The sequence below is a fragment of the Lutra lutra genome, chromosome 8, assembly GCF_902655055.1.
Source record: "Lutra lutra chromosome 8, mLutLut1.2, whole genome shotgun sequence".
Lineage (NCBI taxonomy): Eukaryota > Metazoa > Chordata > Mammalia > Carnivora > Mustelidae > Lutra > Lutra lutra.
This window is the reverse complement of record NC_062285.1, coordinates 72,580,722-72,606,802: the sequence shown is the minus strand read 5'-3', so window position 1 is coordinate 72,606,802 and position 26,081 is coordinate 72,580,722. Positions and strand designations below refer to the sequence as shown.

Genomic DNA, 26,081 nt, shown 5'->3' with positions numbered 1-26,081 from the left:
TTTTTGTCTAACAATTTTTTTTCCCAGAACATGTGAGTCCTTTCAATATGCTCAAAACTATTCTAGGCAACAAGAACCGAAACTAACACTTCTGAAAGCCCAAGTGTCAGGAACTGTTCTGGGCCCTAGAGCACTATTCATGTTTTATTCATCTTTGTATAGGTGACTACTTTAGCAAAGAATCTGAGATACTGTTAATTCAATAACACTGCTGAATAAATTAGTCAACAAAATAAAGCAGATAGAGGCGCCTGGGTGGCTCAGTGGGTTAAGCCGCTGCCTTCGGCTCAGGTCATGATCCCAGGTCCTGGGTTCGAGCCCCACATCGGGCTTTCTGCTCATCAGGGAGCCTGCTTCCTCCTCTCTCTCTGCCTGCCTCTCTGCTTACTTGTGATTTCTCTGTCAAATAAATAAATAAAATCTTTAAAAAAAATAATAAAGCAGATAATTTGGCTACTTCTTACATTATTGCTCAGATGTGAAACAAACCCCAAATATCTCAGTCTTCAAAATTATTGACTTTATTTAGAGTATGCAAGGAAAATGGAGGTTCACTGTCGTACACCCTGAAACTCTGAAAGTTAAAATATTCAAAATAAATGTCATCTATACTAAATAACTTATTAGAAATAAGTTATTAGAAAACTCCCAGATCCATAAGGATTTTTTTTCTCCCAATTTTTATTCTACGAATACAACGGCACACTGATTGACCTAACATCAAATAGGATTAATTTTACTAATACGACTAAAAAAATTCAGAAATATCGATTCAAGTAAAATATGTGGAATGCTACACAAGAAGCCAATCGAGTGATGCATGGCCATGGTTATGACTTGGAAATCGAGTACTCTCGCCCATCCGAGGATTTAAGATACAGCGCAGGGCGAGACATCAATGGGAGTAAACCGCCGGGGAGGGGGAGGGGCGGGAAGGGAAAGGAAAAGATCACAAGGATTAATTCCTACATCATCTGTGGCAGGCGAGAAGGTACCTAGGGCCGACTGAAGAGGACCCCTTGCAGGGGGAATGGAAAAGGTTCCTTTGCAGTTAGAAGGGACCGGAGACTGGGAGGAGGGGCGACCATCAACAGGAATTTTCCTGGGGTGAATGGATGCGTCACTTACGTAGCTGCTTCCAGAAAAAAAATCTGCCCTAGGGACAACCTCAATCAGCAATTGTGAAGGGAGGGGGAGTGACCTTCGCAGGTCTGAGGAAGGAAGCACAGGGCCCCTCGCCCAAGGGCTCCCGTCGGGTCTGCCCCATCATCCGGGAACTGAAGGGACTGAGAGCCCCCGCCACCCCCCACCGGCCGAGTCCAGGTTGGGAGACCCCGGGCGGGATGAGGGCGTTACCTGCAGGGTCACCTCCTGAGGGTCCCAGTGCGGCCGCAGGTGCTGCAGGAGGCTTAGGGCGCCCTCCCGGCAGCGCTGCTCCTCCTGATCCTGAACCGTGACGTCCAACTTGGGCACCTCCGGGGAGCCGTGCGGAACGTGGATGTAATTGGCCATGGCCCAGGCGACGGCAGAGACTACCACCACGACGACGGCGACGGCGACCACGAGCACGGCGGGCGCCGACAGGCTGGTGGACCCTTCCGTCCCGGGGCGCCCTCGCAGGAGGGCTAGGGGCGCTCCAACGGACGGCCGACCGGTAGGAAAAGGGCTGGACACGGCACTCTCGCCGACCCGGGTCTGGACAGCGGCTGAGCTGAGCAGAGCAGAGGATGTTCACGGGAAGAATTCCGCTCGTCTGTGCTCCACCGCCAGCCACCGCGGAGCATGCCGGGACTGGCCTGACGCTGGCGTCATGCGCGGGGCGGGGCCTCCGTCTGCGTCACCCGCTAACGCCGGCTCTCCAACGCCAGCACAATGGGCTGGCTGCCGGGAGTCTGGGGGCTGTTGGTCCTACAACAGCCCGCCCGGCGTGCTGCTAGTCTGAGAACGCAGGCTCCCCATGAGGCACGAGCCTGAGCTCCGACAGGACTCGCAGGGCAGTGAAGCTTTAGCTCGGCTGATAGGAGCGTTTGGGGACTAGGTCGTTTTGGGAAGCGAGGGGCCTGTCCTGAGATAACCCCCGGAAAAGTCTCTGAATTTGGCCTGAGGATGGACGATGGGGGAGGCACTGGATCGGGGCCCCGATCACGGAGCTGCCCTGTACTGGCGACTGCACAGCTGAGTGGGCAACCACATTCCCATCAGCTGTATACTGAGATCACAGTATTTGGGGCAAATGTAATTCAGATACTTGTGTAAGACAACGACAGCACTTCAGGATTTATTTTTAAGGCCAAATGTTTGACCATACTGAGAATTATTCAGAGCCAGGAAAAACAGGTTGTAGTCTAGGATGAAGATGAAAGGGAAGGAAAGAAAAATAGTTTGGAGACTCAGCACTGCAGTGGCTCCCTGCCTGTTTCAGGGTATCCCTGCATGGACCTTAAAATAGCTACCTTAAAGATTTGTAGCTTACAAGTTTTATAACAGCTATTTCCACTGTTAACGTAATATTGGAAACTGGATAATCCACAAGGAATGTACTGGGGCCTCCTAATTTTCTTTATGATTTAGGAAAATGGTTTGAGATGTGACTTATTAATCTGTCTTCCCTGAAATACTTAGGACATGGTGAATATCTTTATTAGTGGCAAATTAAATCACTAATTCAGCGTAACTAACATTCAAATGCTTAAATGCCTCCTGAGCATGAGTTTACGTTCTGATTATTCAAAATGAACATACTTAGTTTTGTAAATCATAAACAGCTCACTATCAATGAGAGTAAACTCATAAACTAAAAAGAACAAGAAGGGCACCTGCAGGGCTCCATTGGCTAAGCTTCCAACTCCTGATTTTGGCTAAGGTCAAGAACTCAGGGTGGTAAGATGGAGGCCCGCAGGGAATCTGCTTGAAATTCTCTCCCTCTCCCAGTCCTGCCCACCACATATAGGTGCACGCTCTCACGCTCGCTCTCTCTCTCTCTCTCTCTCTCAAATAAATCAATTTCAGGGCCCCTGGTGGCTCAGTCAGTTAAGTGTCTCCTTTGACTCAGGTTATGATTTCAGAGTCCCAGGACTGAGCCCCATCTTCAGCTCCCTGCTAAGCAGGGAGTCAGTTTCTCCCTCTCCCTATGCCCCTCTCTCTGCTCATGCTCTCTCACTCTCTGTCTCCTTCTCTCAAATAAAATCTTTTAAAAAGGAAGAAGAATAAATAGAGTTATAATACAGCAAGGAACTTAATCAACATTTTCTAGACTTTGGTTTTTTTTTTTAAATCATGTGCTTTAAAAAACTATCTATTCCTTCCAATTTGGAGAGAAATAATACACTAATGCTTTCACATTTCAGATACTATCTCTTGTATTTTTGTACAATTTGTATGTATTTTATACTAAACAAACAGTTGACGTTTCAAAAATTTAAAAATTATATTTTGAATTGTGAAATAATTTAATAGCAAATTATTAAAAAAATATTTTGAGGGGCACCTGGCTGGCTGAGTCAGTAGAGCATATGACTCTTGATCCGGGGATTTTGATTTGACCCCCTTGTAGGATATAAAGATTACCTACAAATTAATTCTGGAAGATTAAAAACTTTAATGTTATAAGCAAAACTTTACATAAAAAGGGTGCCTGGGTAGCTTAGTTGGTTGGGGGTCCAATCCTTGATTTAGGTTCAGGTCATGATTTTGGCAGCACCAGACTGAGCCCTGGATCAGGGTCCACACTCAGTGGGAAGTCTGCTTCTCTCCTTCTCCCTCTCCCTCTGCCCCTGCCCCAGCTATACAATTGCAAGAACTTGCATTCTCTCTCTCTCTCTCAAATAAATACATTAATCTTTAAAATACATAAGAAATGTCTATTCTTATCAACTTGATCTATATGTTCAATGCAGTTCCAGTCCAAATCCCAACAAATTATTTTTGACAAACTTTCAAGTTTATATGGAGAGGAAAGGGACCCAGATTAGCCAATGAAATACTAAAGAAGAACAAAGTCAGAAGACAGACACTACCCATCTTCAAGACTTACTATGAAGCTACAGTGATTAAGACAGTGAAGTATTAGCAAAGAATAGACAAATCAGTGTAACACAATAGGCAGTGCAGAAATAGATTCATATAAATATAGTTAACTAATCTTTGAAAAAGCATAAGGCAATTCAATGGAGAAAGGATAATTTTTTCAATAAATAGTGCTAGAAGGACTTGATGTCCACATACACGAAAAGAGGAATCTAGACATAGACTTTATGTCTTTCCCAAAATTAACTCAAAATGGATTATATACCTAAGTGCAAAAAAAAAAAAAAAAAAACTATTAAATTGTTAAGACAAAACATAGGAGAAAATCTAAGTGACCTTGGGTTTGGCAATGACTTTTTAAAGATTTTATTTATTTATTTGACAGAGAGAGATCACAAGTAGGCAGAGAGGCAGGCAGAGAGAGAGAGAGGAGGAAGCAGGCTCCCTGCAGAGCAGAGAGCCCGATGCGGGGCTCGATCCCAGGACCCTGGGATCATGACCTGAGCCGAAGGCAGAGGCTTTAACCCACTGAGCCACCCAGGCGCCCCAGCAATGACTTTTTAGGTACAACATCAAAAACATAACCCATGAAAGAAAAAATGGTGAGTGGGACTTCATTAAAATTGAAAACTTCTGCTCTGTGAAGAACAGTTAAGAAAATGAAAAGCCAAACTACATGACTGGGAGAAAATATTTTCAAAACACATATATAATAAAAGACTTCTGTCCAAAATACACAAAGAACTCTTAACAATAGGGAAAAAAACAATTTCAAAATGGGCAAAGGAGGAGGTGTCTGGGTGGCTCAGTCGGCTAACCATCAGACTCTCAATTTTGGCTCAGATCGTGATCTCAGGGTCATGAGATTGACCCCCATGTTGAGTCTACTTAAGATTCTCTCTCTCCCTCTCCCTCAGCCCCACTGCCCAAGTACTCTCTCTCCCTCCCTCTTTCTCTCAAATAAATAAATAAACCTTAAAAAAAAAAAAAAGAAAGAAAGAAAAAAGAAAAGAAAAAAAAAGACCTGAGCTGAGATCAAGAGTCAGAAGTTTAACTGATTGAGCCACCCAGTCAACACAGGACAGGTAAGTTTTTTGTAATATAATTGTCTATGTAATATAATCAAAAAAGAACTATTATTCAGAATACTGCTAACAAGAAAACCAAACCACTCAGTAGAAAAATGGTCAGAGAATATCAATTCTCAGAAGATGAAATCCAAACAGTCAATAAGCTTATGAAAATAAAGTAACTCCAAACAATAATGAGATACCATTTTATATCCTTTAGATTAGAAAAAAAATGAATTCCTATAATCCCAATTTTACATTATTATTTTCTTTCCAATTGTACATTATTGATGGGAAAGTAAATTTATTTGGAAAAAAAGCTCTGGAGAGCAATATTGCAATATTTAATAAAGATGAAGATAGGTGTTCTTTACCACCCACAAATTTCAATTCCAAAATTATACAAAAGTCCCACATATACACATGAGAAAGTATGTAAGAATGTATTCTGCAGTATTGTTCAAAATAGCTAAAACTATCGACAACCTAGCTATCCTTCATTAGGGAAATGACTGGATGAAGATAAGAAGGTAGGTAAGAATATCCTACAAAAAAATAAAGATGGCAGGTGAAATATATGCATATATATATGCATATATTTAGGAGATAACAGTGACCCTAGAAGTCAGAAATCAAGCAGTAGCTCTGGGAATCCAACAGCACCTCTGTTTAGTTTGCAAACAGTTGGCTTCTCTGTCTTTTCTCTCTGTTTTTATCTGTATTTTGCTTCTAATTATCTGTTTGTGCTTCCTTGTGATTTCTTCCTACTGGGTTTTCTCCATGTATGTCCCTATCATTCAGATAGGGAGCCCTTCCCACTGCTTCCTTTATCACAACAAGCTTTTTAATTTTTTTCTTGAGATTTTATTTATTTATTTGAGAGAGAGAATATGTATGTGAATCAGTGCAGGGAGGGGCAGAGGAAGAGAGAGAAGCAGACTCCCTGCTGAGCAGGCCTGGATCCCAGGACACTGAGATCATGACCTGAGCTGAAGTCAGACACTTAAACAACTGAGCAACCCAGGCCCCCCCAAGCTGTTTTATTTTTTAGGTATCACTTATGACCATGTAAGTTGTCTTAAAATCAACATATTTACTTTTTTAGAATTTATCTTTTGTACTACAATGTTACCCCCAGGAGAGCAAAGCCACAGTCTGTCTTGTCTGTTGCCATACTGACTGGCATAGTGCCTAGAGCATAAAAGGTACCCAATAAATAAATGTTTAAGCCCACCTAGTTAGCTCCTGAAATTCCGCCAGTCTCACATAAGAATAGCCCTCATTCAAGGGTTGTATTTTCTCATCCCCATAGGAGTACTCTGATTATGTTGAGCTGTTCTACCTGATTACTTCCTAGACCACAGGCCAGCCCATAAATTATCTCTGGCTTTGGAACAAATTCTTCGCTGCAGGGTATCATTAAATCTGCCCAGCACTTTGCAACAGGTCTAGAGTATAGAAGATAGTTATGAAAATATAACATCGGGGGCACGATGTGGGGGCACCACATTGGTGGCTCAGTTGGTTAAGCATGGGCCTTCGACTCAGGTCATGATCCCAGGGTGCAGGGATCAAGTCCCACATCAGGGTCCCTGCTCAGCAGGGAGTATGCTTCTCTCCCTCTGCCTGCTGCTCCCCCTGCTTGTGCATGCTCTCTCTCTCTCTGGCAAATACATACATACATACATACATACATACATACATACATCACTGATATATAATGTCAGACATGTTTTAATCCCCTTCCCGCATTTAGCATGACATTGGGGTCTCCAATACCTGCCTCCTATCTCTGGTTCTTAAAGTCCCACTCATTTTTCAGAGTTTAACTGTCCAATGATCAGGTTGATCGAGCTGAAGGGGAGCAGAATTTACCATCTCAAAACATGTCACTTTGGCATAAGGATTATTTTGAGCTAAAGGCAATCAAAACCCAGCAGATTCAGGAAAAGCTCTTTACCTCCCCCTCAACTGCCTAAATTTACATTGGAAAGGGGGGCTGGAAAAAGAGCTATTCCAGAGGTATCTTTTTCCCTAGGAAACTTATCTGCATAGCAGGGCAAACTGTTTTCTAAACATCTCCTCTGACTACCTATGGATGGTCTTCCTCCCTTTCATATTCCCAAACCATTACCCCTTTTCTTAGCTCAGGATGTTTCATGAGCTTCAGTTATCTGGCTGTCCTTTGAGTATCCCCATCTTTATAGGGCTTCCACATACATAATTTTGTTTGTTTTTCTTCGGTTAACCTGATTTATATCAATTTAATTTAGACCAACCGAAAAAAACATAGAATGGATGAAGGGAAAATTTTTCTATCCCTATAAAAACCTATCTGGATTTCCCTAGTCCAAATTTACTTTTCTCTTTTATACATCTTTTAGAACACCTAACAAATTCTGTCATATGCCACCCACATTGTAGATGTAAGTCATAAAGATTGTGCTACACATAAAAGACTAGTAAAACATTTAAGACCTGTTACATAATGAGCATTTTGTATGAGGGAATGAAAGGATCATTGAATATAATTCCAGAGGCTCTGGTCATAAATTTTTTAATTACAGTGGAGTTAACTTCACAAAGAATTTGCAGAAGAAAATATTCTGTGACAAGATTATATGGTGACATCTAATAGCTAAATCAGACATCAAATTGGAAACATATTTAGGTGCGCTTTGGTGGCCCAGTGGGTTAAGCCTCTGCTTTCAGCTCAGGTCATGATCTCAAGGTCCTGGGATCGAGCTCCGCATCAGGCTCTCTGTGAGGCTCTCTGTTCAGCAGAGAGCCTGCTTCCCCCTTCCCCTCTGCCTACCTCTCTGCCTACTTGTGATCTCTCTGTCAAATAAATGAATAAAATCTTAAAAAAAAAAAAAGTCTATATTTAAAAAAAAAAAAAGAAAACATTTAAAATGAATCATTCGGGGCACCTGGGTGGCTCAGTGGGTTAAAGCCTCTGCCTTCGGCTCAGTTCATGATCCTGGGGTCCTCGGATCGAGCCCCACATCGGGCTCTCTGCTCAGTGGGGCACCTGCTTCCCACTCTCTCTCTCTCTGCCTCTCTGCCTACTTGTGATCACTCTCTCTTTCTCTGTGTGAAATAAATAAATAAATAAAATCTTTAAAATGAATCATCCTTGGGGCAACTGGGTGGCTCAGTGGATTAAACAGCTGGCTCTTGATTTCGACTTAGGTCATGATCTTAGGGTTCTGGGATCAAACCCACATTGGCCTCTCATTTAGTGCAGTCCACTTAAGAGTCTATCTCTCCCCTCTCTCTCTGCTCCTTCCACTCCCTTCCTCTGAAATAAATAAATAAAAATCTTAAAAAAAAAAAAAAGAATCACTCTTGTGTGCCTAACAGAGAATCAGAGTTATTTAATGTCATTGTAAAGTGAATTGAAAATTCAGAAATCAAAAACATCTGTGATACTTGACATTAAAGGATGTGGTAGTGGGGCATGGCTGGCTCAGTCAGAAGAGCATATGACTCGTGATCTGGGAGTGTGAGTTTAAACTCCACATTGGGTACAGAGATTTCTTAATAAATAAATAGGGATGCCTGATGGGCTCAATGGATCAAGTGTCTGCCTTCAGCTCAAGTCATGATCCCAGGGTCTTGGGACCCACCCCATGTGGGTTCTTTGCTCAGTTGGGAGTCTGCTTCTCCCTCTCATTCTGCCTGCCGTGCCCCCTGCTTCTATCCTCTCTCACTCTCTGTGCCAAATAAATAAAATATTTTTAAAAAATTAAACTTTTTTAAAAATGTAAAAGATATGAATACTCTGTTCTTCTATTCTCCCACCAAAATGAAAAAGGAAGACCTACATGCTTAGATTTTCAGAGATGCTGCATAAAAATGAGGCTACACCTGTTCTGCACTTCACAATTTTAAGACAGCCTAAGGGGCCTGGGCATGTTTAAAACTACAACAGCCACATTAAACATCGGAGAAAGGCTGTGCTACTTACACATGTTATACACAGTTATAAGAGCTAATTAATATTTAACTCTATAAAACATGTCTATTAGTGCTTGTTCTAGCTTGCCTCTCTTTCATATTCCTAGAATCAGATTATTACTCCATTATTTCACACAATAGATGAAGTCTTTGAGAGCAAGAATTCTATCATTTTCCTCTTTACATCATCCTCCATGGTCTCAAAGCAATGTCTTGCATATTGTAAATACAATTATAGATTTAATTGAACAGAGAAAGTTTTATTGTAATTTTTACCATCTAGGGACGCCTGGTTGGCTCAGTTGGTTAGGCGTCTGTCTGCCTTCAACTCTGCTCATGATCCCAGAGTATTTGGATTGAGTCCCACATTGGGCTCCTTGCTCAGACGGGAGCCTGCTTCTCCCCCCTCTGCCTGCTGTTCCTTTGCTTGTGCTCTCTCTGTATCTCTGACAAATAAATAAATGAAATCTTTTTTAAAAAATGTTTTAACCATCTGAAATATATAAGTGGAAAACTTTAAAAAAAATCTGCATAGGAATGAAGCACTTCGCTGGCTCAGCTGGTAGAGCATGTGACTCTTGATCTTGGGGTTGTGGGTTCAAGCCCCATGTTGGGCAGAGAGATTACTTAAAAAAAAAAGCAAAAAAAAAAAAAAAAAACAACAAAACAGGGGCACCTGGCTGGGTCAGTTGGTTTAGTGTCTGCCTTCAGCTCAGGTCATGATCTCAGGGTCCTGGGATCAAGCCCCCCCATGTCGGGGTCCCAGTTTAGCAGGGAGTTTGTTTCTCCCTCTCCTTCTTCCTTTCCCCTTGCTCGTGTTCTCTCTCTCTCTCTCTCTTTCTCTCCCTCTCTCAAAATAAATAAAATCTTTTAAAAATTAAATAAAAGACTATTTGTTTAAAAAAATCTTTATAGGAGTAAGGAAAGGGGATGTACCTTACCGAATGTTGAGTCATTTCATAAAACCATAAATTGTGAGGTCAACACAGGAACAAATAGATCATTCATGGACTAGACCTAAGGAAAAAAGAAGAGAAAGAAAAAAAAACCCAAGTATATATGGGTAGCTAATATGCAATAAAGGTAATATTCTAAATCAGTGGGAAAACAGAATAATTTAAAAATCATATTGAGATCATATTTTTCATAGAATTTGATGAAGTGGGTTTAGCAGTGCTTATTATTGTTCTTCAAGTGGTATTAATTAAAAGTTCACAAGTGTTGATCAATACTTCATCTTAATTCTATATAAATCAGTGGCAAAAACATCACCTTACAGGTAAAAGAACAAATATTTTGCCTATTTAAATCCTGTGTTTTCTTTTTAAATTCATTTTTCCGAGGATTTAGCTGATGATTGGCATTTACTAGGCACTTAATAATAATTTGTCAAATGATGAAATGGGTGATAAGATAAATATGTTCTACATTATAGTTTGAAACAATTTTTTTAGGGACTCCTAGGTGGCTCAGTCGGTTAGGTGTCTGCCTTCGGCTCAGATCAAGATCCCAGGGTCCTGGGATAGAGTCCCCATCATGTTCCTTGCTCAACAGGAAGCCTGCTTCTCCCTCTGACTGCTGCTCCCCCTGTTTGTGCATTCTCTCTCTCTCTCTCTCAATCTGACAAATAAATAAATAAGATCTAAAGAAAAAAATATTTTTTCAGACTCCTAAGACATACTGATTTGAATAATCACTCTATATTGTTTTACTTCCATTCCAACTTTACCAGATGTACCTAATCGCTTTAACATTGATTCCTAAGTTAAACATTTAATATCTCTCCTCTTATGCCTATTCCATATCACATAAGGAGTGTTTGAAGCAATATTTTGATAGTCGTAGGTAAGGGTTTCAGAGCAACTTTGTGTGCACATGAATTACAAAAGGCCATTGCCTACTACCTGTGTAACCACCACATACGAAAAACACACATCAAGTAATGACCACTTACTGCAGCTTCAGATTTTATTCTATCTTGTCCAAAACATAGTTTTGCTTTCTAGCTCTTTAAAGCATATTACGCAGAGATTAGAGAGGTAATGAAGGAGTTTAAAAGGATTTGAGATTTGTAGTTAGAATTCCTGCTATAGAATTTGAGAAACTTATCTAATCTTTTTGAACCTCAGTTTCCTTATCTGCAAAATAGTGATAATAACAGGGATGTCAAGAAGATTTAAGTAGATAGTTGTCGGATATTCAAAATAATCTCTGGTCCTAATAAGGGCTCAAATCTCAAATTTTATATTATGAGTCCTTATTACTAAATGTTTATCCAAACTAAATGAAATGGTACATAATAAATAGTTATTATTAAATGAGATGGTTCTGGGCACCTGGGTGGCTCAGTTGGTTAAATGTCTGCCTTCAGCTCAGGTCATGATCCCAGGGTCCTGGGATATAGTTCCACAGGGGGCTCCCTGCTCAGCGGGGAGTCTGCTTCTCCCTCTCCCTCTGCCTGCCATTTCCCCTGCTCGTACCCTACCCTCTCTCTGTGTGTGTCAAGTACATAAGTAAAATCTTTTTTTTTTTTTAAAGATTTTTACTTATTTGACAGACAGAGATCACAAGTAGGCAGAGAGGCAGGCAGAGAGAGAGAGAGGAGGAAGCAGGCTCCCCGCTGAGCAGAGAGCCTGTGCAGGGTTCGATCCCAGGACCTTGGGATCATGACCTGAGCCGAAGGCAGAGGCTTTAACCCACTGAGCCACCCAGGCACCCCCATAAGTAAAATCTTTAAAAATTTTTTTTAAATGAGATGGTTTTATTATTAATAAATCGTGGAAGGAAAAAGATTTTCTTAACCCAGGGAGTTGTTCCAATGTTTTGACATTAGTTCAGTAAGTGAGTTTCAAAACCCAGAACTGAGTTACAGCTTTGGGGTCTGCCTATCCCAAGGATATTTCTTTCTTCTTTTCTAGGGATAGATTTAATGGAGCTTAAAGGAGAATATTCTGGGAGAAGAGTGAGGGGAATATCAAGGACCTGCTTTCACTGGCCCTTTGTAATCCACTATGTCTGCTCATGTTACTCTCCTTTTCTTCCCATGGTGTATTTTAAACCTGCCCTGAGTAACATGACCTGGAAAGAGAGAACAATAGCAAGGAATGAGGACTGACACAGTGACTACGGCTCAGTGATAATGTCTGCAAGTCACCTAAACTCAAAGCAGATACAGAGAGATTGGCAATTGTTTTGTTGGAGGATTTACGGATATGAAAATTCTGAAGATTGCTGCTGAAGAGTTAAGTGAAATACCAGTTGTTTTTTTTTTTGTTTTGTTTTGGTGTGTTTTTTAAGTGAAGATGGGTAGTATGAGCCCTCTTAATTGTAAACTGGCAAGAAAAACCAGGATGCCTAGGTAACCACTAGATAAGACCTTATCAGGCAATGCGGTAATATAACAATCCAGCAGAGCTTTAAGCATAGCAAGGCTAAATCCTGATGACTTAAAAAGGACAAAGCCTACTGAACTAATTAATTAACTTTTATGATGGTGTTAGGCCATTAGTGACAATGAGGAAACACTGGATTTCATGAATTTGGACTTTGGTAAAATGTGATTCTTCTTGTCAACATGTTAGGACCATAAGATCTAGAATCTGGTATTATGCAGTAGAGAGAATTATACAGTAAAGAGAAAATTGACTGGATATCTTGTCCAAATGGTTTGCAGTACGACAGCTGACAAAATGTGCCAAATGGGGCTACTAAAGGATCAGTCCCAGGGATTTTCAATCTGTGACAAGTATGAGACTTTTTTTTTTAAAAACCAGTAATAGTTTCTACCTACTCCTACAACTTTGAGTCAGTGTTCAGAAATAATAGTAGTCAAACCAAGCCCATATGGCTTGACCCAAAGCCATATGTCTGAAATAAACATATGAGAGGTGACCGATACGCAGAAAACAGATGAAAAGAAAAAAGTTGGGTTGGGGGGAGAAGGAGAAGAGGCAGAATGGGAGGAAAATCCAATTAATATAAAGTGTCCTAGCTACCCATAAAAGAAATTTAAAACGTATGTATTCTATAGATACAAATTGATTCTTTTAATATAATTGTACTTTGTGTTGATCATAAAATAATAAACATTAAAACAGGACACATGTTAAGTCATACAAAATCAAAATTATTAACCTATGGCTGAAAATAAGGGTCAGAAATTAAGAAACAAAGAAACATTCCTCTAAATAAAAACTGAGTGGAAAAGGAAATTTAAATTCATTAACAATATTTGGGAAGTAATTGATATGAAAACAATATATACAAGATGGGCTGCTGCCAAATCAGAACTTATACTTGTGCGTTAATTTATGACTGTTTTGTCATCAAAATAGGAAAAGAGTTAGTAAGCACTGTGTTTATAATTTTAAAACACCCTGGGGGGGGGGCATCTGGGTGGCTTAGTTGGTTCAGGAACTGACTCTTGAATTCAGCTCAGGTCTTGATCTCAGGGTCATGAGTTTGAGTCTAGAGTCGGGCTCCACATTGGGCATGGAGCCTACTTAAATAAATAGATAAATAAAATTAAAACACCCTAAGGAAGGAAAGGTGGGGGCACGACGAGACCCATAAAATCAATCTCTTTTTGAACTCAGCCACGGCTACCTTAGTTACAATAGAATATAAAAATGTATGGGCACCTTGGTGGCTAAGTCAGTTAAGAGTGTGACTCTTTTTAAATTATTTTATTTTATTTTTAAAAGATTGTATTTATTCATTTGACAGAGAGAGAGAGAGTGAAAGAGAGAGCACAAGCAGGGGGAGCGGCAGGCAGAGGGAGTGGGAGAAGCAGGCTCTCTGCTAAGCAAAGAGCATAATGTGGGGCTTGATCCCAGGAACCTGGGATCATGACCTGAGCTGAAGGCATTCACTTAACTAAGCCACCCAGGCTCCCCTTAAATTTTCTTATTAGAGATTTCATTTATTCACTTGAGAGAGAGAGAAAGAGCACGAGTTGGAGGGAGGGGCAGAAGGAGAGCAGGCTCCTGACTGAACAGGGAGCCCAACATGGGGTTTGATGCCAGGACCTTGGGATCATGACCTGAGCTGAGGCCACACTTAACCTACCGAGCCACCCAGGTGCCCCTAGAGTCCAATTCTTGATTTTGGATCAGGTCCATGATCTCAGGGTCGTGAGATTCTGCCCTGCATCAGACTCCGTGTTGGGTATAAAACCTGCCTAAGTTTTTCTCTCTTGGGGCACCTGGGTGGCTTAGTCGTTAAGCAGCTACCCTCAGCCCAGGTCATGGTCCTAAAGTCCTGGAATCAAGTCCCGAATCAGGTTCCCTGCTCTGCTGGAAGCCTGCTTCTCCCTCTCCCACTCCCCCTGCTTGTGTTCCCTCTCTTGCTCTGTCTCTGTCAAATAAATAAAATCTAAAAAAAAAAAGATTCTCTCTCTCTCTCCCTCTTCCTCTGCTCCTCCCTGCTTCCCCCAAACCCCTACAACTCACATATGCTCTCTCTCTCATGCTCTCTCTCTCAAAGAAAAAAAAAAAAAAAGTAAATGGGATCTATATACCTCCAATAACTAATGTGGAAGAAAAAATATTTTTCTAAAAGATTATATTGGCAATTATAGCAAAAAGAATAAATTACCCAGAACTAAAAATGTGCAAGGATTTTTTTCCTATAGTACATACTAATTTTTTAAAAAACTATAAAATATTAATATATATAATGAAAAAATCCTGTATTTTTTTTCTGCTCACCAATAATTATCAGTAACATTAGTATCAGATGATTTGGTTAAAATTATTTAATCAAAATGGCAATTGGCCAAGACATATTCCCAGCAATTTTAATTTTCTTTTTTTTTTTTTATTAATATATAATGTATCATTTGCCCCAGGGGTACAGGTCTGTGAATCATCAGGCTTACACACTTCACAGCACTCACCATAGCACATACCCTCCCAAATGTCCATAACCCAACCACCCTCTCCATACCCCCTGCCCACCCTCAGTTTGTTTTGTGAGATTAAGAGTCTCTTATGGTTTGTCTCCCTCCCGATCCCATCTTGTTTCATTTTTTTCCTTCCCTACCCCTCAAAGCAATTTTAATTTTCAAACATGATGTCCCATTTAACAATTTGTCAGTATTTATTTATATTTTTTTCCTTTTTTTTTTTTTAATTTAAAGACTTTATTTGACAGACATCACAAGTAGGCAGAGAGGCAGGCAGAGAGAGAGAAAGGGAAGCAGGCTTTCTGCTGAGCAGAGAGCCCGATGTGGGGCTCAATTCTCTGGGATCATGACCTGAGCCGAAGGCAGAGGCTTTAACCCACTGAGCCACCCAGGCACCCCTATTTATATTATTTTTATTTATTGTTTAAACCATAGTGATTTGGGAAACTGTATGTTAACTGCAATAAAACCCAGTCTATTCTGAATGACAGTTGTGACTTAAGTTTTCAGATTACTGCACCAAATGATTAAGGTTTAGGAAGTATTAAAATGGCTTTTGAGACTTCATGGCACAATATAAAATCTAAATATGAATCAAATTCTTTGTATTGGGGGAGCTAGTCAAAATTTTACAATGATTTAAAATGTCTTTTGGAATCTCTGAAATGGAAACACAATTAAGACCCTTTTATGAAGCAGAGAAAATGAAATTGGTTGTCAAACAATATCACTGTGTTGAATTCTGCCAAGTAACTGATAGAATTTATACGGGAAATGTTCCTTTGAATTCCATTTGAAATTTTAAAGCCTAAAGTAAAAATGATTCTGATCATTATGGGTTAAGCTATATAATTTAGTTATTAATAATAGGCCCTTTACCAAAATTCTCAAATCCTAAAAGCTCTAAAAACCAAAAGTTCTTTTTGACATTTGCCACAGACTAATTAACAATTCAGAGCTAAACTGAAACCAAATTACTTATTGTCCTCATTCATTCCACTTTGTGTGAATTCATAAGTTTAAATCAGGTGTATTCATTTATTCGCTTATAGGTAGATTCCCAGACTCTGCTGGAAATTTTATACAAATTTGCTGTATGCTCTGGTTTACCTTTCTACAATCTGAAAAATTCTGAGTTCCAAAACACTTCAGACCTCATGGGTTTTTGATAAGGGGTATGGGCTTGTAATATTTAAGGTTTTTTCCTAATGTATAGTCTGTACCAGACTACTCCAAATGCTTTATTTATTTTAACTTAACTCGTCTCACAATACTTAGAAGAAGAGAGGTACAGATGTTATTTCTATTTTACAGGTTGGGAAACTGACACAGAGAAAGGTGAAATAATTCACAAAGCTAGTAAGGAGTGAAACCTAGATTCCTATCACTGCTACAGTCAGACAGAGGGCTCTTGAATCAGAGGTCAAGGCTTGCTTAGCAGGGAGGTAAAACAAAGCTAGTTTAATGACTATTCATACTTAGTTTTCTCATTGTAAAATGTGAATGATATTACTAATTAGCTCATCAGATTATTACCTCGATTAAATAAGTTATGTAAATTGTTTAACACAATGGCATATAGTATCTACTCAATATGTTTGCTATTGTTAACAGAGTTAGTTTATGTCAACCTGAAATACTTATCACAATGCGAACCTTGAAATACTTTAAGGCAACGAAGATTTTGCATCAGTAAAAAGAAAATATCTGGGGTGACTGGGTGGCTCAGTCAGTGTGTCTGCCCTTGGCTCAGGTCATGATCTCAGGGTCCTGGGTTAGAGCCCTGAGTCAGGCTCCCTCCTCAGCAGGGAGTCTGCTTCTCCCTCTACCTCTGCCCCTTTTCCCCCTCCCCCCGTTCATGCCTGCTCATGCTCTCTCTATCTCTCTCTCAGATAAATAAGTAAATAAATAATATCTCTTTTAAAAAAGAAAGAAAATATCTGTCTGGAGTACATAGGACTGTATTTATAACTTTAAAAAAATAATATATGCGAATGAAACCCATTTTTTTTCTTGTGCTGTGGTTTCCATAACATGGTGACATGAGTAGGTAATCAATAGATGTTTCTTGAATGAACAGTGTTGCAAAGTTATAAAGAGGCAACCACATGCTTCAAACTGTGAAATGTTGATTCTGAGTCCATACAAGATACATATCACTGAAAGCCTTGGTTGATAATGATAGATAATAAAATGTTAATGAGTTCATTGACTTCCCATAAACAAACAATAGAGTCCACAGTACATATTTCATTAGGGTTGTGCTGAAGAACATCTTACCATGCTTACCTGGCAAGATGTGCAATAAAGAGCAAAAGGAACAGAGCTTTCCTTCCCATTCTAAATCCCTCAGGCCACAAACTAGCTGACATAGGAGAAGGGAGACACTCTGGTGAGCTGAACCCAGACCCTAGCAGGTCAAACTAAGTTGAACTTTAAGTAACTGAATATCACTGGAAAGCTCTGGGATCTGACTGAGATGTCAGTAAGAGATGAATCAGGGGATTTTGATAGGAGAGTTGAAATCATTTAGAAAAATATAAGTTTTATGTTTATACCATACTGAGGGGAGACTGCTTATTAATTTAATTATTTTATATTTTTCTGGTAAAAGGGCTTTGAAAACCTTTCAGAGCCCTTAAAGATTTTAAGAGCCCATAAGATACTTCAGAATAACTTATAATACATATGAATCATGTGATACCAACATTCTTTTTTTTCTTTTTAAGATTTTATTTATTTATTTGAGAGAGAATGAGTGAAAGAGAGCATGAGAGAGGAGAAGGTGAGAGGGAGAAGCAGACTCTCCAAAGAGCTGGGAGCCCGATGCAGGACTAGATCCTGGAAGTCCAGGATCATGACCTGAGCCGAAGGCAGCCGCTCAATCAACTGAGCCACTCAGGAGCCCAACATTCTTAACAAATAACTTGTATACCAAAACTGTTACATTATTTATTTCACTTAATTTTATCATGCTAGAATGCCACTTGTGAGTTGTGATTAGTAATTTTTCATAAAAGGAGTAGAACACCATAAACATGTCCTTCCTTTGGTTTGTACCCCCCAAACTCCTACTCATATTTCAAGATCAGTACAGACTAGTAAAATGAAAAGGCACAGGTGTGTGGTTGTTTCAGTCAGTAGAGCATAAGACTCTTGATCTTGGATTGTGAGTTGAGCTCTACATTGGGTGTAGAGCTTATTGAAAAATAACATCTTAAAAAAATTAAAATAAAATGAAAAGGCAACCTTTGGAAGGGTAGAAAATACTTGCAAACTATGCATCTTATAGAGGGTTAATATCCAAAGAGCAGATTGGTCAGTGCTTAGGAGGAGGGGTGATGGGGAAAGAATAAGTGAAGATGGTCAAAGACCACAAACTTCTAGTTTTAAGACGAACAAGTTCTGGAGATCTTATGAATAGCAAGGTGACTATAACTAACAATACTATATTATATACTTGAAAATTGCTAAGAGTAAATCTTGAAGTTTCTTATTACACAAAAAAGTAACTTTATGAGGTGATGTGTGTGTTAACTAACCTTACGTATGTTAACTAGTCTCCTCTCATGATATATACCTACACCGAATCATCACATTGTGCACCTTAAACTTACACAATATGATATGTCAATTTATATCTCAATAAAGCTATGAAAAAATAAAAGAAACTGTTTGGAACTAGATAGAGATGGTCATTGTATAACATTGTGAATGTTATGGCTAAATGTCACTGAATTGTTCAATTTTAAATGGTTACTTTTGTTATGTCAATTTCATTTTAATGAAAACAGAAAGTAAAAGACCAGTAGAAATGTCGTCTTTAGTAAAGTCACAGGTAATATACTTCCATTTCACCCTATGTGATAATTATCTGTCCATGTTTCTTTTCCCCTAACTGGATGTATGCTCTGTAAAGATAGAAACTACGTTTATCTATTTTTTTATCCCCTGCCTAGCACAATGCCTACCACATAGCAGGCACTTAGAAAATCACTGAGTTAAAAAGTAAGTTGTAATTGTGATAGAAATAATCTACAAGAGGCATTTTTAAACAAAATTTTAATATTGGTGGCAAAATAGTACCCAATTATATGTCCTGTACTATTTCCATTTTAGACCTATGACAAATGAAAACGTCTTTTCTAGATGAGAAAATAAACTGTGTTCTATGGTTAACAAGATTGGAGGAATAAACAAATCAATTTGGTTTTAATTGTAAAAAAAAAACAACCTTCCTTTTATGTATTTTTATCAAGAAAGTTGAAGTTAAGTTTTGGATGGCTAGCACATTTTGGAAAAGTCATTGATGTTCCTGAGTATGACATGCTGAAGGTGCCAGGTTATTCAGACCTTTCTCATAAGATTACAGGAGATTTACCTGACAGAGCTGATAATTGATTTCATTTCTCACCAAATTGCTGACACTAATATACCTGTTAAAATTATGAAAAACATCTAACTTTTGTTGGCTTTTTAAAGATCACATTGTTTACTTCAGGCTGTGACGAATTTATTACCATGAAGTCAGTGAAACAGTTCTAAGAGATCTTAATTTCCTGGTAACGTGAGAGCGAGTTTGGTGGTGGAATATGACCTAAGGCTTGCAATTCTACACGATTGCTTAACTTCTTCAAGTAACTCATTAACTATTTGTACTGTGAATAGAAAATGCATGATGATTTTGAAGTAACTAAATAGACTAATAAATGTTTATGGAAATAGGAAATTCTTCATAATTTTATGCTCTCAGAGGGCTCTACTGCTTGTGAATTGTCTTTCATTCACTGGGATATTCCCTCAAATATTTCCTTTGTATGTAACTATTACAGCCTCAAATGTGGTGTGGTTAGGGTTGTAAAGCCTTCATTTGAACTTTGTTTTGTGATTCATTTCTCATAACAATGGAACTTTCAATTTGGCACATACTTAAATATGTGCTTGGAAATATTCTTCAAAGAAATAAACATAGTGATGTAGTGATGAATGAAAAAAACATTCTAGTAAGAAGCAAAGTTAATATTGTTTAGTTTAGGATCTTATACATGATGGTGTACCTTTAAAGTAACATTGGTTTTAATATGGCTATTTTCTCAGCTTTACAAGTCTGGCTACACATCTCCTTCTATCTGTTGACTTAGATAAATTGTCTAATATAGACATAAAATTTCCTCAAATAATTTGGAATATTTTCATCTTTTGTTTCCTGACAAAGAAGGGAACCTAACTAATTATTTTACAGTTTAAGAGTATTTGAGGGGCTCCTAGGTGGCTCAGTGGGTTAAGGCCTCTGCCTTTGTCTTGGTTCATGGTCCTGAGGTCCTGGAATGGAGCACTGCATTGGGCTCTCTGCTAGGCGGGGGGCCTGCTTCTTCCCCTCTCTCTGCCTGCCTCTCTGCCTACTTGTGATCTCTGTCTGTGAAATAAATAAATAAAATCTTAAAAAAAAAAAGAGTATTTGAACTGAACTGCAATTAAAGAATCTTCTTTGTTTCTGATACATAACTGTTTTCCACACATGGATGAGTATCTCAATGAAAGAAAGTAATAGTTCCCCTGAACTGAGTTAAAATCAGACCCTTATAGGATTGTTAGTAATTTATAATGCCATTAAAATAAAGACAAAAGAATAAGTACTCTTTGTGAGGATGTGGATAAATATAACCAGAAAATCTAGGCTGATTATATGTGTGCCTCCTGGGAGTTAAAGTAATGGGTCAGGTACTAGTACACAACTAACGTCTATTGAACATGATTCTATGCCAGCCAGTGCTCTGCACATTTTATGAACATCACTGATCTTCACAAGCACTCTGCGAGAGAGAACCATGATGAGGTACATAGCTCTCTTCAAGGAGAGAAAAACTTTTCACTAAAACTTCACAATATTAGGCAACTGAATCTATTCTTAAAAGATATCTCCAATTATTTTCTTTTTTTTTTTTTTAAAGATTTGGTTTATTTATTTGTCACAAAGTCAGACAGACAAAGAGCACAAGCAGGGTGTGCAGCAGGCAGAGGGAGAAGCAGGGTCCCCGCTGAGCAAGGAGCCCCAGGTGAGGCTTGATTCTACGACCCTGGGATCATGACCTGAGCTGGCCAGGCATCCCTCCAGTTATTTTCAGTTGTAGTTTTTGTAGAACCTGCTTTTAGGCAACAGGTTTGAGCAATGGATGTTTGAGCAGGGCCTAAGGGCCCACAGGGACTGCCAAGCTGAATGCAAACGAGCTCATTAAGTAACCTACCTCGAAATAGCCATAGTCCCTAACTAACCAATGTAACTACTTACAACCAAGCACAGTTGCCAGAAAAGGGAAAATTACATATGTCCCCATACTTCCTCACTCTGCCCTATAACTGGGGCCCCTCACCACTGTCTTGTGGCAACAGTCTCTCCTTGGCTGTCCTGCCTGCCAATTGTTTGTGGTGTATTTGATAAACTTCTATGTTCTTCACTCTGCGTTTGGTGAAGACTTCCACTGACAGTGCCACCAGCCCCCATCCAATCAGAGCACCCCACAGTTTTACAAATGATGTGTAATGTTGCATCTGAAATCCGGCTGTCAGTTCGGGAAAATAATGATGAAGAGCATGGTTGAGAAGAAGAGAAGTTTGAGCAGGTTAATGAAACATTTCCAAATGCTGTTCCTTATGGAAAACTTAACATCACTGTAGCTCTGTGGCCCAGGGAAGAGAAAACTTCTATAGCTATCTTTAGATATTTGAAGGGCATTTTGTACAAAACAAATCAGATCTCATTTTTGTGTTGCTCTGAGGCACAAACAAGTTAAATGAGATGAGAAAGGTAAAGGGAGAGTGTGTGAATGAATGGGGTCCCTTTGCATGACTGAAAGCACTCAAGATTAACATGGAGGGGAGAGTTTGTTCTTTTCTTTTCTTTTAAAAGATTGTATTCATTTGAGAGAAAGAGAGAGACAATGAGAGAGAGCATGAGCTGGGGGAGAGGCAGAGGGAAAGGCAGAGGCAGACTCCCTCCTAAGCAGGGAGTCCAATGTGAGGTTCCATCCCAGGACCAGGGATCTGAGCTGAAGGCAGATGCTTAACCATCTGAGCTACCTGGGAACCCCTATTTGTGTTCTTTTAAAATGTATTTCAAAATATAAAACAACTTTACCAAAACATGGGAGGAGAGGAAGGAAAGAAAGGGAAGAAGAGAAGGAAGGAAGGAGGAGGACTGAAGGGAGGAAAGGAGAGATAAACATAGGGATAATCTATCAAAGATTACTTTAAGAAGTAAATGCAAAGTAATGTTAAGATGTAAGCCAGGACACAGAAAAACCTGGATCCAGGAGTCCCAGACAGCCCAGGTTCAGCCACTCGCTGCTCACAAAATCCAAAGACACAGAGACAAGCAGTGGTGCAACAGGAAAGGAATTTATTTCAGTGAGGCCAACACCAGGAAGACAATGGACTAATGTCTCAGACTGTCTCTTCAAAGTGCTGAAATACTTCGAGGTTTGTATACTGAAAATGTGGAACAAAAGTTGGTGAGTACAAGCAGCCGGGCAGTTAAAGGTCAGATCATCATTGTCACAGATGGGGTCTTGCTGGCTCAGGGCAGGCCTTAAAAGGGGACACTTGTCCACAGGGTATTTTGCCAAAATTAAGAGATAAGCTGGTAAGAAAAACTTAATCAATTAGAAAGTTCGAGGGAGATATGGAGGGAAGTAGTTGAAGATGTCTTTCAAAGATGATAGTCATTCTTTTCCTTTTTTTTTTTTTTAAGATTTTATTTGACACAGAGAGAGAGCATAAGCAGGGAGAGCTTTAGGCAGAGGGAGAGGGAGAAGCAGACTCCCGTTGAGCAAGTAGCCCAATGCAGGACATGGATCCTAAGACACCGAGATCATTACCTGAGCTGAAAGCAGTTGCTTAACCAACTGAGCCACCCAGGCACATCTGCAGTCATTGTTTTCTAACAATAGGAAAGTATCCAATCTTACTATTTGACAAGCATAACAAAAATCAGAAAAACAATCACATAAAAAAAGACACTAAGAGGGACACCTGGGTGGCATAGGTCATGATCCCCGGGTCATTGGGTTGAGCCCCATGTTGGGCTCCATGCTGCATGCTGGGCATGGAGCCACCTAAGATTCTCTCCCTCCCTAAAAAAAAAAAAAAAAAAAAAAAAGAAAAGAAAAGGAAGAAAGAAAGAAAGAAAGAAAAGACAAGAAAGTAGGGACTTTCTTTGACCGAACAAGGCTTTTCATAATCTGAGAGACTCTCCAAAGAAGATAAGCTGGGTACAGTGAATGCAGCATGAAAGAAAGAAGAGCTGCAAGCAGTGGGAAACAGAAACACAGAAGTGGAAGTTCTAAAGCAAGAAGAGCTTGGTTCATGGGTGGCTCAGTCAGTTAAATATCTGCCTTGGACTCGGGTCATGATCCTAGGGTACTAGGAACCAGCCCAAGTTGGGTTCCCTGCTCAGTGGGGAGTCTGCTGCTCCCTCTCCTTCCTGCTCTTCTTTTCCTCCCTGCTGGTGCTCTCTCTGTCTCTCTATCAAATAAAGAAATAAAATCTTTAAGAAAAAGTTTTTTGTTTCATACCAAACCAAACAAAACAAAACAGACAACAACAACAACAACAACAAAAAAACCCAAAACCCTAAAAGTTGGTGTTTATGGCTGGAAAGTAGTGAAGTAAAAGTAGTGCAAGAAGTGTTTGGAGGTGAAAGTGTTTGGAGGTGAAAGTGTTTGGAGGTGAAAGTGTTTGGAGGTGAAAGTGTTTGGAGGTGAAAGTGTTTGGAGGTGAAAGTGTTTGGAGGTGAAAGCCAAAGTATATAGGCCAGAAGTGGTTTTTATTTCAAGTGGAATGGAAAGAAACTGAACTTCTTTCAATAGGCAAGTGACGGGATCTAGTGTGGTTTGAGAAAGATTCAACCACCATACAGAAGCACAGAAGCACTGGGGGCCGGGCAGAAGTAGGAAGACCAATCAGAAAACTGTAGCAGGAGTCCTTGCTCCCTGTGAGTGATCTGACTGTCCTTGCCGTGGCCCAGGGGAAAGGGGCAGATGATGACATTTGCGTGGAGCCCAACAACAGAGCATCTTCATTTGGAGCCAATAAACATTTATTGAGAGTCTACTGCATACCAGGCCCTGTGTTAGGTAATGGGGACTCAACAGTGAACAAAAGTGACACAAACCCATATTAGTGCAGAGAGTAGAACCATGAATACCCACACAAGTCCCCGTATGGTGTGCTGGAAGGTAAAAAGATGAAGAAACAAAGCAGAGAAAGAGGAATAGTGAGTAGCTGATGGATTGCCATTTTAAATGCTACAGTTGTTTTTGTATAATTTGTGATCTTTGACTTTGGAGATTTACAAAGACATTTTGAGGAAAAAAGAACAAAGGGGGTCCAAAAGCAGAGTTAACAGGGCCAAAGAGGCATAAGGGGTCACCAGGGGTCCTATAGTCCTTCATGGAGTCAGTACTGAAGACTCCCCCAGCCCCCAAATCAATAGGCCCAGCTTCCTGCCTCTGGGTCATATTGCCAATAGCAGTGGTCACATCAGTGTTCATCAAGATAAGTTACTCTTAATCCCCTTCACTTCTTTCACTCATTCCCTCACCCACCTCCATGCTGGGCATGGAGTCTGCTTAAGATTCTTTCTCTCCCTTTCCCTCTGCCCCTCCCTGCTTGAGCTCACTCTCTTAAACAAAAAAAGACAGTAAGCCACTAAGCAATAAAATACGTGGGAACTGCCATTTCCCAGTAACTCGCAAAATAACCAACACAGAGGGAAAGAGGAGCCCCCAACCCCCATTCCCTAGGCCTTTTAGAAAACATGGAGTGATTCCTTTGGCCACATATATGCAAATCTACAAGAAAGGTGATATTGTGAACATCAAGGGAACAGGCACTGTTCAAAAAGGAACACCCACACATGTTTCTGTGGCAAAGCTGGAAGAGTCTACAATGTTACTCAGCATGCTGTTGGCGATGTTGTCAACAAACAAGAGTTAAGACTGTTGCCAAGAGGATTAATGCATATTAAGCACTCAAAGAGCAGAGATAGCTGCCTGCAAGGTATGAAGGAAAATGATCAGAAAAAGAAGGAAGCAAAAGAGAAAGGTACTTGGGTTCAATGGAAGCTCCAGCCTGTTCTGCCCAGAGAAACACACTTTGTGAGAACCAATAGAAGGGAGCCTGAGCTCCTGGAACCCATTCCCTATGAACTCACAGCATGATAAGTATAAAAAACAAACAAACAAACAAAAAACCCTCAAGACAGTTTAAAAAAAAAAAAAAGAAAGAGAAAGAAAAAAGAAAAAAACTGACAATATAAAACATTTATAACTTTCATCCTATAATTTCTGTGCGTCTATCCTAGTGAAATATTTAAAACAAGAAAGAAACCATGATTACAAATATATTCATAACAAGGGCTTGTAAGTAGTAGAAGAATGGAAATAATATCAATCCAATAATAGAACAATGTTACATTAACTACAATATATGCACTTGGTAGAAGCTTAAGCTATTAATGAAGGATTGTCGGAAGAAAGGCAAGCAGGGACAAGCCCCCCCCCCCCCCCGTTCTAAGAGGAAAACTACCCTTAAAAGGAAAAGAGCCCATCTGTTATTCTAGGCTCTTTACTCAGTGCCCAGCTTTGAGACATCCTATTGGGGGGGACTTACAACTTGAATGTGACAGAAAGGAAGGGAATGGTCTTGAGCGTCCTAACCCAGGCCCAAGGGTCAGTTCAATAGCCAATGGGATATTTAAACAAAGAGCTTGATCTGGTGGCTTGTGCCTGAGGGCAGTGGTAGCCACTGTCCACTTGATTCCTGAGGCTACAAAATACCACACTGGAAGGAGCCCTCCACCCTTTCCCACGAGACTGGTAGAGGAAAAATACCTGATTAGGTGTGACAGGTACATGAAGGGTTAATCAGATTATAACAGCCCATAAAAACCCATAGATTTAAACACCAAACTGACAACCCCCTGGCGTCCCCTCCCTCTACAGGATCTTTGTACTATCGCTTAATAAGCTTTGCTTTGCTGCCCACCACTCATCATCTGGTCTACCTCTTCATTCTTCAGTGTAACCAAGAACAGGGAATGCTAAAGAAAAGGAAATCCTGCA

The 26,081-nt window shown here is 39.9% G+C and overlaps 1 protein-coding gene and 1 pseudogene across 1 annotated transcript in view; one reads left to right on the top strand and one right to left on the bottom strand.

Moving 5' to 3' along the window:
- Positions 1-1,766, bottom strand: part of ETNK1 (ethanolamine kinase 1) — a 62,139-nt gene extending 60,373 nt beyond the window's left edge. Inside the window, exon 1 of the mRNA XM_047740468.1 lies at positions 1,357-1,766. Coding sequence (XP_047596424.1) covers positions 1,357-1,512 — 156 coding nt within the window. The 5' untranslated portion in view covers positions 1,513-1,766. The remainder of the gene's footprint in view (positions 1-1,356) is intronic.
- A 347-nt stretch (positions 1,767-2,113) lies between these two features.
- Positions 2,114-25,178, top strand: LOC125106937 (60S ribosomal protein L21-like; annotated as a pseudogene).
- Positions 25,179-26,081: the final 903 nt, after the last annotated feature.